This window comes from Antechinus flavipes, chromosome 3 (genome assembly GCF_016432865.1).
Source record: "Antechinus flavipes isolate AdamAnt ecotype Samford, QLD, Australia chromosome 3, AdamAnt_v2, whole genome shotgun sequence".
NCBI lineage: Eukaryota > Metazoa > Chordata > Mammalia > Dasyuromorphia > Dasyuridae > Antechinus > Antechinus flavipes.
In genome coordinates this window covers 531,454,410-531,467,457 of record NC_067400.1, presented here as the reverse complement: position 1 = coordinate 531,467,457, position 13,048 = coordinate 531,454,410, and the positions used below count along the sequence as shown (strand labels likewise).

The window sequence follows — 13,048 nt, the reverse complement described above, 5'->3', positions numbered from 1 at the left end:
ATATCCCATACACTGAGTAACTTTTTAAGTCATTTAACTTCCCTGGATCTCAGTTTCCTCAGTTATATAATGATAGAGTTGAAACTCTTTGGGTGACCTCTAAGAGGAATTCTAACGCTTAATTTATGATCCTTTGGTCTCATGAAATATTGAGCACTGTGCTACAAAAGACCAAAGAAAACAAAAAAGAGTTCATCTAAAAGCAAGTGAAATTAAGTTGAACATAGGAATTATGGAGGAATAGAAATAATATTTCTGTAGCTATGCAAGAAAAGAATAAGCAACCATCTGACCTAGAGGTGAAATATCCATTTACAGAAGCATAGACTCAAATCCAGTTTCTGGAAGGAATTTCACGATTCTTCTAGCTCTCTGATAGAGAGTTGTAAGGTCAGGACCTTAAAAATCTCTAAAAGGATCACACTTCAGAAAGATGATGCATTTTGGCTTGTAATGTAATCATCCCAAATTCTCCATTCTGGGAGGATGCCCTGGGAAAAAATTTCCCTTAGGCAGAGGAAGGCAAAAAAAATCTTACCCTCTATATTAATATAATCTTCCTTAGACTAGAGAACTGGGGTAAATGGGCATAATTTAAAGATATACCCAAAAGATTAACAAATTTTCTTTTGTTCCCTATCCCCAATTGGATTTAAGGATGACTTTTTGCTGGAAGTATTTTGTTTTATGGGTTTTTTTCTTTTAAGCTTTTTGCCCTCTTCTCAACATATAAAGCAGGAGGAGAAAGGGGAGTGGAGAGAGATAGGTAGGGAAGAAAGAAGGAAGAGAGAAGGGGGGGAGAGAGAGGGAGAAGGAAAAGAAGGAAGGGGAAGAGAAGAGGGAAAAAGGGAGAGAGAGACAGAGAGACAGAGAGACAGAGAGAGAGAGAGAGAGAGAGAGAGAGAGAGAGAGAGAGAGAGAGAGAGAGAGAAGAGTGCAGTATCAGCTCCAGGCATTCTTGATTCTAAATTGTCAAAATTCATTCTGGAAGCATGCATCAGAAACAAGGCAGTCAAATTCATTCAGGAATCAGACAGGGTTTTGCAGTCAGGCCCAGAGGGACAGAGCTATATTGCTGATGTTGTAGTGGGTTTGGGAAAGAAGTAGAAGAAATTCCATAAATTGGAAGTGGGCTACTTCCAATAAAAAAAAAAAATAGCTACCACAAAATAACCTCCCCAAGATGTTAATTTACTAATACATATTTGTCATTCTGTGTTACTCTAGTCTTTTTTTCTTTTTTTAAAACTGATATAATTTTTACTTATTTTTTTTCCTCATTTGGATGGCAGGTGTCTATTCTAGCACTCTAGACAACTTACATAAGCCAAGTTACAGCACACACTAAAATCCCAGCAGAGGTAGGGAAGCAGGAAATAGTTTCCAATGAAGTCAGACAAAAACATTACCAGACATGAGTTTTAATGTCTCTCTGAAAGAAGGCCAGATGTGTGAATTTAGTCAAATTACACACAGACTTGGGTTAGAACCATATTTTGGTCTGGTTCTCCATCTAAGCTGTGTCCCTAGGAGCTCCTCCCTCCCCAACTTTTTTCTTCCTATCTGCTCCCATTGGGAAAGGATCACTAGGTGGACAATAATTTTTCCATCATCAGAAAGGCAATTGAATGGCATTCTGTTTGTACTTCTTTTGTGTCCCTGTCCTTTTCTATGTTGATTATATGTTAGACCCCTGTTAGACTGACTGAAAGCTCCCTGAGGTCAAAATTCCCATATTATTCAGAAGTGTTGTAGAAAGAATTCTAAACCTGGAATCAAGAGGCTTAGAATCAAATTCTGGCTCTGATGGGTGGACAAGGCCTTCAGAACTGTTCAGATCTCACTTTGGGGCAAGTACCATAATATTCTACATTTTCATAATATGCAGGAAAAGGGAGAGACTGGACCCTTCCCCATGCTGGAAGAGAGATAAAACCTCTAAGCATGAGGAGCATGACTAGGAGAGGAAAGAGCCCATTGAAGCCATTCATTTGATACCTTTTGATTTCCATAATGGACTGGACAAGATGATTGCTGAGGTCGCTTCCCTTTAGGATATTCTTTGAATCTGTGAGAAAGAAGGCGTGGAAGGGAGGTTCTAAAGTGTGCCTTAGAGCCTTGTTTACCAACCTCCTTAATTCATGGGTTGTTCTTTTTTTTCTTAATGTGTCCATGTGGTCATACATAATGAAACATCTCCATCATCTTCTCTTGCAGGTGAATGGCATTGACCTTCGCGGAGCCTCCCACGAGCAGGCTGCGGCAGCCCTAAAGGGGGCAGGACAGACAGTGACCATCATAGCACAATACCAACCTGAAGGTCAGTCTGGAACCCGGTTTCTGAGTTTTTAATGTGTGTGCATGCATGTGCATGCTCAGATGCAGTAAGCCAAGTTATCATCAGTGATGTTTTCCTAACCATTAATAGAGAGACATTGGTAATGGAAAACATGTCATTCAAGACTCAAGAACTGACAGTTGCCAGTATGTGCTACCTCTCTGCTTCCAGGCATTTGGAAATGCTTGCTTGAAAATAAGAATTTAATTAAATGGCACCTGGCATTCGTTTCATTTATTTTACATTCACATCTATTATGTTTCTTGGTAATGGAAGCTTCAAAAACAAGTAATTAAGAATTAAGAGTCACCCATGCTGTGACAATAGACCATGTTCTATAAACTGTCTTTTCTCCTTTCTGAATTTCTTTAACTCTTTCTGGTTAACATGACTTATGGACATGCAAACCTTTTCTCTTTCACTCTCCCCCACCCTGGTTTTTGGTTAATTATTGTCATTCTTCTTGTTGGACATTGGAATTTGGAATTACCCAAATTATAGGGTTAGGCTCTTTAAAACCTTAGTTTCTATGACTAGAATGGCATATAATGAGTCAAATAGGAAGAGAAACATCATTGAGTAAATTGCTCAGTAGTTCTAAGAAAGAGCTGATCTTTGATTAGTTCAATTCTCTACAAGGAACCATATAAAGAGTACGAAAAGGTGATTCTTACTGTTGAGGAAATAGAGGTTTTTCAGTCTTTTCAGTCCTGTCTAACTCTTCATGACCCCATTCTGGAGGATTTCTTGACCAAAATATTGCAGTGGTTTGCCATTTCCTTCTCTAGTTAATTTTACAGAAGAAAAAACTGAAGCAAATAGGGATAAGTGTCTTGTCCAGGGTTAGGAAGATTCATCTTTTTTGAGTTTAAATCAGATGCTTATTAATTGTGTGACTTTGGACAAGTCAGTTAACTGCTTTAGTTTCTTCATCTGTAAAAACTGCTTCAGTTTCTTCATCTGTAAAATGAACTAGGAAAGGAAAGGGCAAACCACCCTAGTATCTTTTGCCGAGAAAATCCCAAATTAGATCACAGAGTCAGAGAAATGACTGAAAAACAGCAACAAAACTAGTCACACAGCTAATAAATGTCTGAAGCAGGATTTGAATTCAGATCTTTCTGACTCTGGGCTTAGTACTTTACCCACTGTGTCATTTATCTGCTCTTGAGAAAGTTGATTTATTCCCATTTTACCTCAAGGCACAAAGGGAAAAAAAACAATCTTCTTCAGTGGTTGAATATGGTAGTGTTGACAAGAAAACACAAGATGTCAATGTAGAAAGGTTTCCATTGAATTAGAGACTAGTTCCTTTAGTCTTTTTTTTTCCCTAACTAAATCCATTGTTAGCTTTCTGTGTGATGTTGTGTTTTAGCCATTCATTGCCTTGAGGCTTCACAGACTCCTTTTATAACACAAATATAAGTTCCAGGATCAAAGGAACTACAGTAAAACAAAAAATATTGAAATATTTGCTTTGTTGTCTTAGAAAAAGTCATTGTCTTTAAGCACAGTAAAGTAGTCCCAGAACAGACTGGAAAATAAGCTTGACTCACTGTTGACTATTTTAAAAAGAGACTTTTTTTTTCCTAGTCTGCTCTATAAAATCTTTGCATTTCTTCTCAATTCAGCATCAAATGAGGATGAGTGGCTAAAAAGTGTCCATGTTACTATGGCAAGCAAAGAGGCCTGTGTCAGTACAATTTGAGGCCAGAATTAGGTTTCAGATAGCATTCAAAAGCCATGGCTTTTCTAGGGAATTCTGATATTTTCTGTGTAGTTGGCTTTGTTGAGTCTTTGGAAACTTGTTTTTAACAACACCCAAGGTGTGGGGCAAGTGCTTACTGGCTCTTCTCTCATGTTCCAAGAATTTTACTTCATCGAATCCTACCAGTTAATAAGATAGTGAAGCTTATATCCTCATGGCTGAGGACCTTCCCTCTCCCAAATGGAAGTCAAAGTAGCTGGGGACAGCTGTGCAAATAACCTTGAACAGAAATCCTTTCAGGCTTTATGGGTTACAACAAAGGATGCCCTAATTCTATCAGTTTAGATCTTCATAGTCCTCTGATCTGCTGTTGCCCAGCTTGCATTCCTTTAAGCAATCTGCTTAATTTGAGATGTAGTGCTATACTTTATCAGGAAGCCTGTTTTTAGAACATGTCTTATAAGATCATCTAAATTGCTTTTTAAAAGAACATTTAAAAAAAAAGAAAAAGAAACATAAACATGAAATAAAGGTATACTTCCCATTTTCTCTAACAATGTCCCCCCCAAAAAAGGACAGATTACAGATCAGCCATGTTTGTATGGCCTGACTTTTTTGATTAGATAATCATTTTTAACTAAGCTTTGATTTGCCATTATTTGAAATTTGTGTAGAAATGGTCACCAGGCCTCCTCCACAAGCCTGATTAGTTATTTTTTTCTTTGCTGTTTTAAAATTCACAAAAACAACAATTTAAGTCATTTTTAAGCATTCCAGGGATGACACTTAGCCAATTAAAAGGCATAAAGAGGAAAGGTGTTTATTGAGTAGGAAGGTGGCAGGACAGTCCTGGTACTTTGTCATTAAATGGAAAGATTGGAGTGAAGATGTACTTGAGATGGGGAGAGCAATTGGAAAGATTTTATTATTGTCCTGTTCAGGATTATACTAGGTGAGAGGAGAGACTATGGAGACATATTGCCCATGGTCACACAACTAGTGAATATCAAAGATGGAATTCAAATACAGGTTTGCCTGATTTCAAGTCCAGCACTCTACTTACTCTACTACCCTACTTTTCCATAGGGGAGAAGCAATATGATAAACTTGGATACTTAAAATGGAGCACCATTTTAAACTATAATCTGTACAAGTGTTTATCCTGATAGGTAATAGAACTACTTTTATTTCTCTCCAAAGAAATGCTTAACCTATTTTGGATAGTGTATTCATTTCATTTAGATTCAACTTCATATTTCCAGAGGACACATTTTACTTCAGTCATGTTCAAAAAGAGATCATTATCAACCTAACTGCTGGTTGATTTTCTGATTTCTCTGAAATTCAAGTGAAGCTAGTGAGCAATGGAAAGGGTTGTCAGCTCCTTAGAGGGGTTATATTGAGAGAGCTAGAAAGAGAGGCAGAGACACTGCAAGACAAGGATAAAAAGACAGAGACAGGGACAGAGAGAGAGAGAGAGAGAGAGACAGAGACAGAGACAGAGACAGAGAGACAGAGACAACGAGACACAGACACAAAAAGAGTCAGAGACAGAGAGACAGAACGACAGAGACAGAGAGAGAGAAAGAAAGAGAGAGAAAGAAAGAGAGAGAAAGAAAGAGAGAAAGAGAGAGAGAGGAGAAGAAAAGAAGAAAAAGAGAGGGAAGAAGAGAGAAGGAAAAAGAGGGAAAGAAGGAAAAAGGGAGCAGGAGATAGAAGAAAAGAACTATTGTTCACTAAATATTTTTAAACTCAAAAGTGGCATCTGTATATTATACCCAACTATGTGCTACGCAGTCTCCTTCATGCCTTGCAGACTGGTGGCAAGAAATCAGTCAACACACATTTATTAAGTGTCTTCTATGTGCCATGCATTGTGCAAGGCAGATACAAGACAAACAGGAAAAAGTTCTATCCTCAAAGAACTTACCTTCTATATCTCTGCTTCAATTCATCCTATTTATTTATTTTATTAAGCACTTATTCTGTGCCTAACACTGTGCTGTATTCTTTAGGAAACTATTACACAGGCCATACCTTCAAAGAGTTTATAATCTAATGACATGATTAGAATATAAGAATATTAACACACATCTTTCTCCACAACAATCTCATAAGGCAGGGGATGCAATTATTACCCCTATTATATAATAAAATAACCGAGTCAGAAACATGAAGGAATATACCCAAATTCACAAAGATAATTAATATTAAAACTCAGGACTTGAACTCAAATCAAATAAGATAACATTTGCAAAGTGCTTTGCCCAATGCCTGGTACATATTAGTTGACATACATTAATGTTTTTATACCTGTCCCTTCCCTTCCATTTCTTGACTCTAGGATTCTAGGACCTTTTTATGACATCATGCTTTACCCAACATTAAAAAATATGAGTCTGGGGTAGATAATAGATTATACATTAGAAGTTATCTAGTCCAGCCCTTTCTAGTCTAAACCCTTTATTTTAAAGATGAGAAAAACAAGAGTTGTAGAAGTTCAGGGAATTACCCAGTATGCTTCAAGTTGTAAGGCACAGAATTGGGATTCAAAGAAAGGTTCTCTTGATTCCAAATTCATTGTTTTTAATGGTGCCATGAAGCCATAAGGGAATCGAAGCATTCCTGACCATGGGAAACAGCATGAACAAAGATATGCCAACTGGAATAAACATGCTTTGTGAGTGGCCAGTGAAGGGACCTTCCTTGACTTGAGCATCCATTTTTGTTATTGGTGTTATTTTCTATTAAGTTACAATCTTGATGTTTGAGATGGGCGCTCATAGATAACACTCCACTACAGGAAGAGACAGAGAAATACATCATACTCAGGGCCATTGAGACTAGATTCAGCACTGATGAAAAAATTTATTTGGTCCCCAACAAAGATGAAAAACAAAGGAGGGAACCCAACCAGTAAAAAATCTTTGAATAATGCTTATATTATAGAAAAAAAAGTTTTGTCTAGTAAATAAATGAAACATAAAATAGAAAAAGAAAACATTTATTCCTTACTATATAAACAATAATGTAAAAATCACATCAAATTTATTAAATTATTATAATTCACATTATAATACTCAAATTGAAATCTCAAAAATTACTGCTTGAGGCAAATTGCAACAGTTACATAATGTGACATGTTTAAAATCACTTACAAAATTCAGCTTTTTTTCACTAAAGTGTAATTTTTTTGTGATTTTGACATGAAAGTATGTTTGAAAACTAAGAGAAAATATAATTGGAAATATTTTAATAATTGTATTTTTGCAAAAATATATATGTAGACCATTTAGCCTTTTTTATTTAAAGAATTAGTACAGATACTTTATCATAATGAAATAAAATTGTACCCAAAATTCCTACTCTTTTTATAAAAAACCACATTTCTAATACTATTAAGGAAAGTTGTAATTGCCTGTAATTCAATTGAATTGTACTGTCAAAACCCCAAAGCAGAAGTTCCTATGGAGTCAGGAATTCTCAAAAGGGCTGGTTCACAAATCAAGTTCCCAAGCCATTATTCATTATCATGTGTACATTAAACATGAAATATATGTAATTTAAAATATAGCGTTAAGAAGTACACTATTCCTTCTTTCTAAAAGGTGTAATTCAATACGTTATTAATTCTTATATTGTTCCTGACATAATAATAATGATGATCAAAATAATTAAGATAACAACTGAGATGGAAAATCATAGTCCTTGCCTTCAAGGGGGCAAGAGATTTGGGAAATGACTAAAGGAAAGAGAGAGGATGTGACATAACACAAATCAGACTGCTGAGAGATAAAAACTAAAAAGGGCAAAAGGGATAGAGAGAGGAATTTAAAGAGAGTGATATACTCTGACAATAACAACTTTTCTATTCTTGTAGTTCTTTCTTGTATTTCTTTAATGCATGATGCATTGTGGTATATATCATATGTGTGTAATATACATACATTATATAGCAGAGATTCAGAGCCAAAGATACCCCAGAAATCATCTAATCTAACATTTTCATTTTACAGATGATGAGACTGGGGTTCAGAGAAGTGACTTGATTTGCCCAAGGTGAAGCAGGTAGTAAGTGAACAGAGGCAGCATGTGTCAGTTTCATCCTTCTCATCTCTTAGCTCACAGATGGAGAACAGCTGCTCTATACTGGAAAAGTGTAATCCAAGATGAAGGGTCAGCTCTTCCACCAACTCATAGCATACTGCTTCTTTCGCTCCATCAATTTCTTTTTCTCTCTTATTCCCTCTCTCCCTCTTTCTTCTTTTCCTTCTATCTTTCTGTCTTTTCTTCCTCTTTGTGTTTTTTCTTATATTCATTTTATTTCTTGCTTTTTTCTCCCTTCTTCCTTTTTCTTTTCTTCTTTCCTTCTCTCGTTCATTCCTTCCCCCTTTCCTTCCATCTTTCCTTCTATCCTTTTCCTCTTCTTTTCTTTCTTCTTTCTTCTTGTATTTTTTTATTTGAAACTTTGCTTTTTTCCTTCCTTTCCCTTCTTCTTCTTTCTGACTCTACTTCTTTCTTTTTTCCCTTTCTTTCTTTTCATCCTTCCATCTATCTTTCATTCCTTTTCTCTCTTCTTTCATTCTTTCCATTCTTTCTTCCTTCTTTTCCTCTTTTTCTTGCATTCTTTGTTTTCTTTCTTTCTTATTTTATTTCTTCCATAGATCCTTCTTCCTTTCCTTTTTTCCTTTTTTCTTTCTTCCTTCATTCTTTTGCTCTCATTCTCTTTTTCTTTCTTTTCTTCCTTCCTTCTTTTCTTCAAAGAAAGAAAATCATTTAAAAATCAGGAATCAGAAATAGTTTTAAAGATACACTTAAAACATTTAGGACATTAGAAAGTCAGTCAATTTTTGGAATTTATACATATGCTGTTGTCAGTTCCCTTCCAGACAACAATAAAGATAGCCTGGTCAGTACTGCCTCCCTCAGCTTCATCTTATGTCAGCTATAAATGGGGACTGCTCTTATTTGGTTATTTGCTAGAAAATATCTAGCATTAGGCAATAGTATGGAAGCAAAGGTAAACTTTTAAAATAACAGCTTTAAGGACTGGACAATGTCTAAGCTGTTATCTGACATTACCCCCTCACCTTACAGAAAAGAAAATTGATGTTGAGAGAAAAAGCAATGTGCTCAAGATTGGAGAAGGAAATAGTAGTTCCTTTGACTTTAAATTTAATACTCTTTACATTGCAACAAACCTGGGGTGGCAAATCACTTACATTTTCTGATACTGTTTCTTCATTTGTCATGTTGGCATAATAGTACTTGTAATAGCTTCTTCAGATGTGGATACAAGAAAAATATGTATTAATATCTATTAAACTCAAAAGTAGATATTTTGAACCTGAGACCCTTTAGTTCATTGATGGATTTCAAGTAATCTGTAAACTTGGATGGAAAAAAAATCTCTATTTTTCAACCTCTAAACATAGCATTTTAAATTTTTTATTTTTTTTTCTGAGAAGAGTCCTATAGGTTTCACTAGTTTATCAAAGGGTCTCACTAAAAAAATTAAGACACATAAGTATGAATTATGGTATTCTTGTCATTATTTGTCCTAAGCAAGTCTCTCTGATTGTAAAAGGACAGAATCTGTGTCACTTTATAGCTTTATCTCATCAGCCCATAATACAGCCCCTACACATATACTGAGTAGGTTAGTAGGTCCAAAGGACTATTTGAATTGTAGGGGAATTGAATGGTAGGGGAATAAGCCTACTAATCAATTTTTAATGATTCCTTTTGAAATTTTCAATGACTTTGATTCATCCAGGGAATTGACTCTAAAAAAACTTTTTAGTCAGGAGCCTGAACTAGAACATGAAACACCATGAGTCTCTAAAGGTCTGTATCCTGTGTTAGAATTCCCGATTGTACAGATAATTTCAGATAGCATCTTGCCAACAAATGGGGAAGTGAAAAAAGATGTGGTTTTGACTATAAAACAGACAGGCAGGCAGGCAGGCAGGCAGGCAATCAGAACAATATACAAACAGATACATAGAATTGATGGAGTTGAGGATGAAGCATTTTTTGGATGGTGAGTTTCTGTTTATGGCATAAACCCCCAGGAACATTACCCATTTAGCTTCAAGATGCTGCACTGCAGTCATTCTGCAGTTGTATCCTTTTGTAGAAAAGACACAAAATAAACATTGCACCTTACTCCAGCAACTTCATATCATAGGAACACCTGAATCTTTACCCATTACAACTAGATTAAGTTGGTGGACAAGGAAAAGCAGACAGAAGTTTCCATTGGATAACTATGATATAGGAAAAAACAGTGATTGGCATTTTCTTGAAGTTTATAAAGTACTTTCCCCATAGCAGCTTTCGTGACAAAAGCAATATAAGTAAACTTATCTCCATTCCTTTTTTTTGGGGGGGGAGGGGGGAAATGTGGATCATAGAAGTTATGATCTAGCAAAGATCAGAGGCATACTACATGATACCATGCTTCCAGGGAATGAAGGTCAATTAATCTGTAGGCAAAGGAATTGGGTCCAAAGCCTATCTATATTCTTTACTATTTAGTCAGTTTCCTTAATGCTAAAATCAAGATAATAATACTTTTATCACATGCCTCATAGGATTGTATCAGTTTTTGTATGTTAAAAAAAAAAAGAGCTGGGTCTAAAAGATCTCCAAAATCCCATTCAACTCCAAATCCTATGATTCTGAAAGCTCTTTGTATGTCAATTTTCTCTATTGATGGCTGTGAACTCTTCATTAATATATGATCTGTGTATTAAGCCTGAGAAGAGTTGGCTGGGGTGTGAAGTGATAAAACAACAGGGTGTCAATAAAGAATCCAACACAGAACTCTATTGTTAAGTGAAACAGACTTTGTTTCCCGTCTCATAATGGAGTCAAAAAGAATTAATTATCGAGGTTGTCTTATGGTGCAAACTTGGGTATTTCTCCCTTCAGTTTGATTCCTACGGAAATGTATGAAAGCCTGCAGCAATGCTGTGTGTTTAAAAAAACTACAGCCAGTTACATCACCAGAATAATGGAATAAGTGGGAGATTGCTGAGTAAGAGTAAGTAAGGAGTTGGGCTAGATGTTTTTGCAGTTTTTTTTCCAACCCTATCTTTATAGACTTCAGTAATTTGTCAAAAACTTTAGATTTCACTGAGACAGAGATAGAAAATTGGTCCCACAATTGAACAGAAAATAGAGAATGGTCTGATTTGCTACTGGAAAAATTATTTTAATCTCATCAAGCTTATCCTGGACCCAATTTGTTAATAACATTTTTCTGATAAGTTGGAAGACTGTAATATGGAATAATATAGTCTCTAAAACATGAAGTTGAAGTTTACCCAAAGTACAACAGAGAGGCCCATGAACATTGCCACAACAGGTTACAAACAAAGAATTTACACAAATTCAGATGTATGAAGAAGAAAAGATAGGCTAGTGGCAAGGGGGAGCAAAATGTAACTGGTCAGTCATCTATATTCTCATTTGGTATCCCCAAAATGACAAGAGAATACAAGGATATTGTATAAACTAGAGCATATTGTGTGAACTCCCTTACTAATGGGAGGACAAAAGAGTAACAAGGATTGATGCTCTTGGAAGGGTTGCCATCTGCAGTGTTGGAGAGAATGCCCACATTGATGAGATCACAGAGGAATACCAAAAACATGATTTCAAAGATGTGGGTGTTTTCTCTACTTATGTAATCTCTGAATGTAGCTAGTCTTCAGATACAAATTCCATCCTTGTATGCCTATTCAAAGTTCTTAGTTTTTTTCCCCCAACTTGACTAGATCAGTCACCTTTTATAATGGATTGCCTTTGAGAAGACAAGACCACCCACAGGGCCTTGATGGATAAGTCATCAGAGGAGGATTTTGTTAGCAGCATCTTGTTTGTGATGCCATTAAAAATGTTTATCTCTCCCAAAAAATATTACAGCAGAAATAGCCCAAGGTGTGTCTGCCCAAGAGGTATTGTTCTAATCAAAAAACAAACCAACTAGGGCCAAGGGCTGGAAGCTATCCTCATATACACACCTCAACTTAAAAGAAAAAACTTCCGAACAACTTAAATGACCAAAAATCGAGGAGTCTATTTAGGTAAGTAGTGAGTTCTCCATCACTGGAAGAATCTAAGCAGAGCTTGGAAGAATCCTTCTTTGAGATATCATACAAGAGATTCATATTTCAGATAGAGGTGATCTAGATCTCCAAGTTCTCTTCCTAGTTTAAAATTCTGCCATTGTAGTCTCCTTTTTTCCTTGTTTTTGTCTACATTTTAAATTTCTTTGATGCACACAACATCTGCTGAGGAAACTCTACCAATGAAGATTCTGTGACTAAGAGTCAAATAGTAGGAAATTATTAAGAATGTGGCTCTGAGGATATTATCAAAGATTGTTAATAGTTTGAGTTTCCCTAAAATTAAATTAAGTCTACATTATAGGAATTTGTAGCTGTAGAGACTTTAGGAATAGTTTGTAAAAAATGAATTAATTATACATATATTTGCCAAATCACCTGCATTGTATGAGGAAACTATAAGAATGGATGAATATGTTTCTTCAGTCATTTCAGGAAAGTCTTTTTGAAAAAAAATTGCCAAAGTATTTAAAATCCATCCTTGTCAGGAATAAAGTCATCATTACTATCATCCATAACAAATAATAATCAAAGACCTACTGTGTGCTTCCCAGAATTGTGTCAGACTGCATGATCAGTACTGTGTTAAGTACTAGGAAGTAAGGAAAACTGAAATAGAGTCCTGGGTCTGACTGTGTGACCTCATCTCTATGTACCTCTTTTTCCTCATCTGAAAGGAGAGGGACCTGTTCAAATAATCTCGATAGTCCCATTTACATGTAAAATTTAATGATTCCATTAACTGATTTTAGACACCTAAGTAGCTTAGTGGATAGATTGCCAGGCTTGAAGACAAGAAGACTCATCTTCTGAGCTCAAATCCAATCTCAGACACTTAGTACCTTCGTAATTCTGGACAAGTCACTT

General features: G+C 35.8%; 1 protein-coding gene across 14 annotated transcripts in view; it reads left to right on the top strand.

Annotated features, from left to right (window-relative positions):
- DLG2 (discs large MAGUK scaffold protein 2) overlaps window positions 1-13,048 on the top strand; it is a 2,591,935-nt gene that overhangs the window by 2,159,944 nt on the left and 418,943 nt on the right. For all 14 annotated transcript variants that reach the window (XM_051987236.1, XM_051987235.1, XM_051987234.1 and 11 more), the window contains one exon: window positions 2,218-2,320. In XM_051987236.1, coding sequence (XP_051843196.1) covers window positions 2,218-2,320 — 103 coding nt within the window. The remainder of the gene's footprint in view (window positions 1-2,217; window positions 2,321-13,048) is intronic.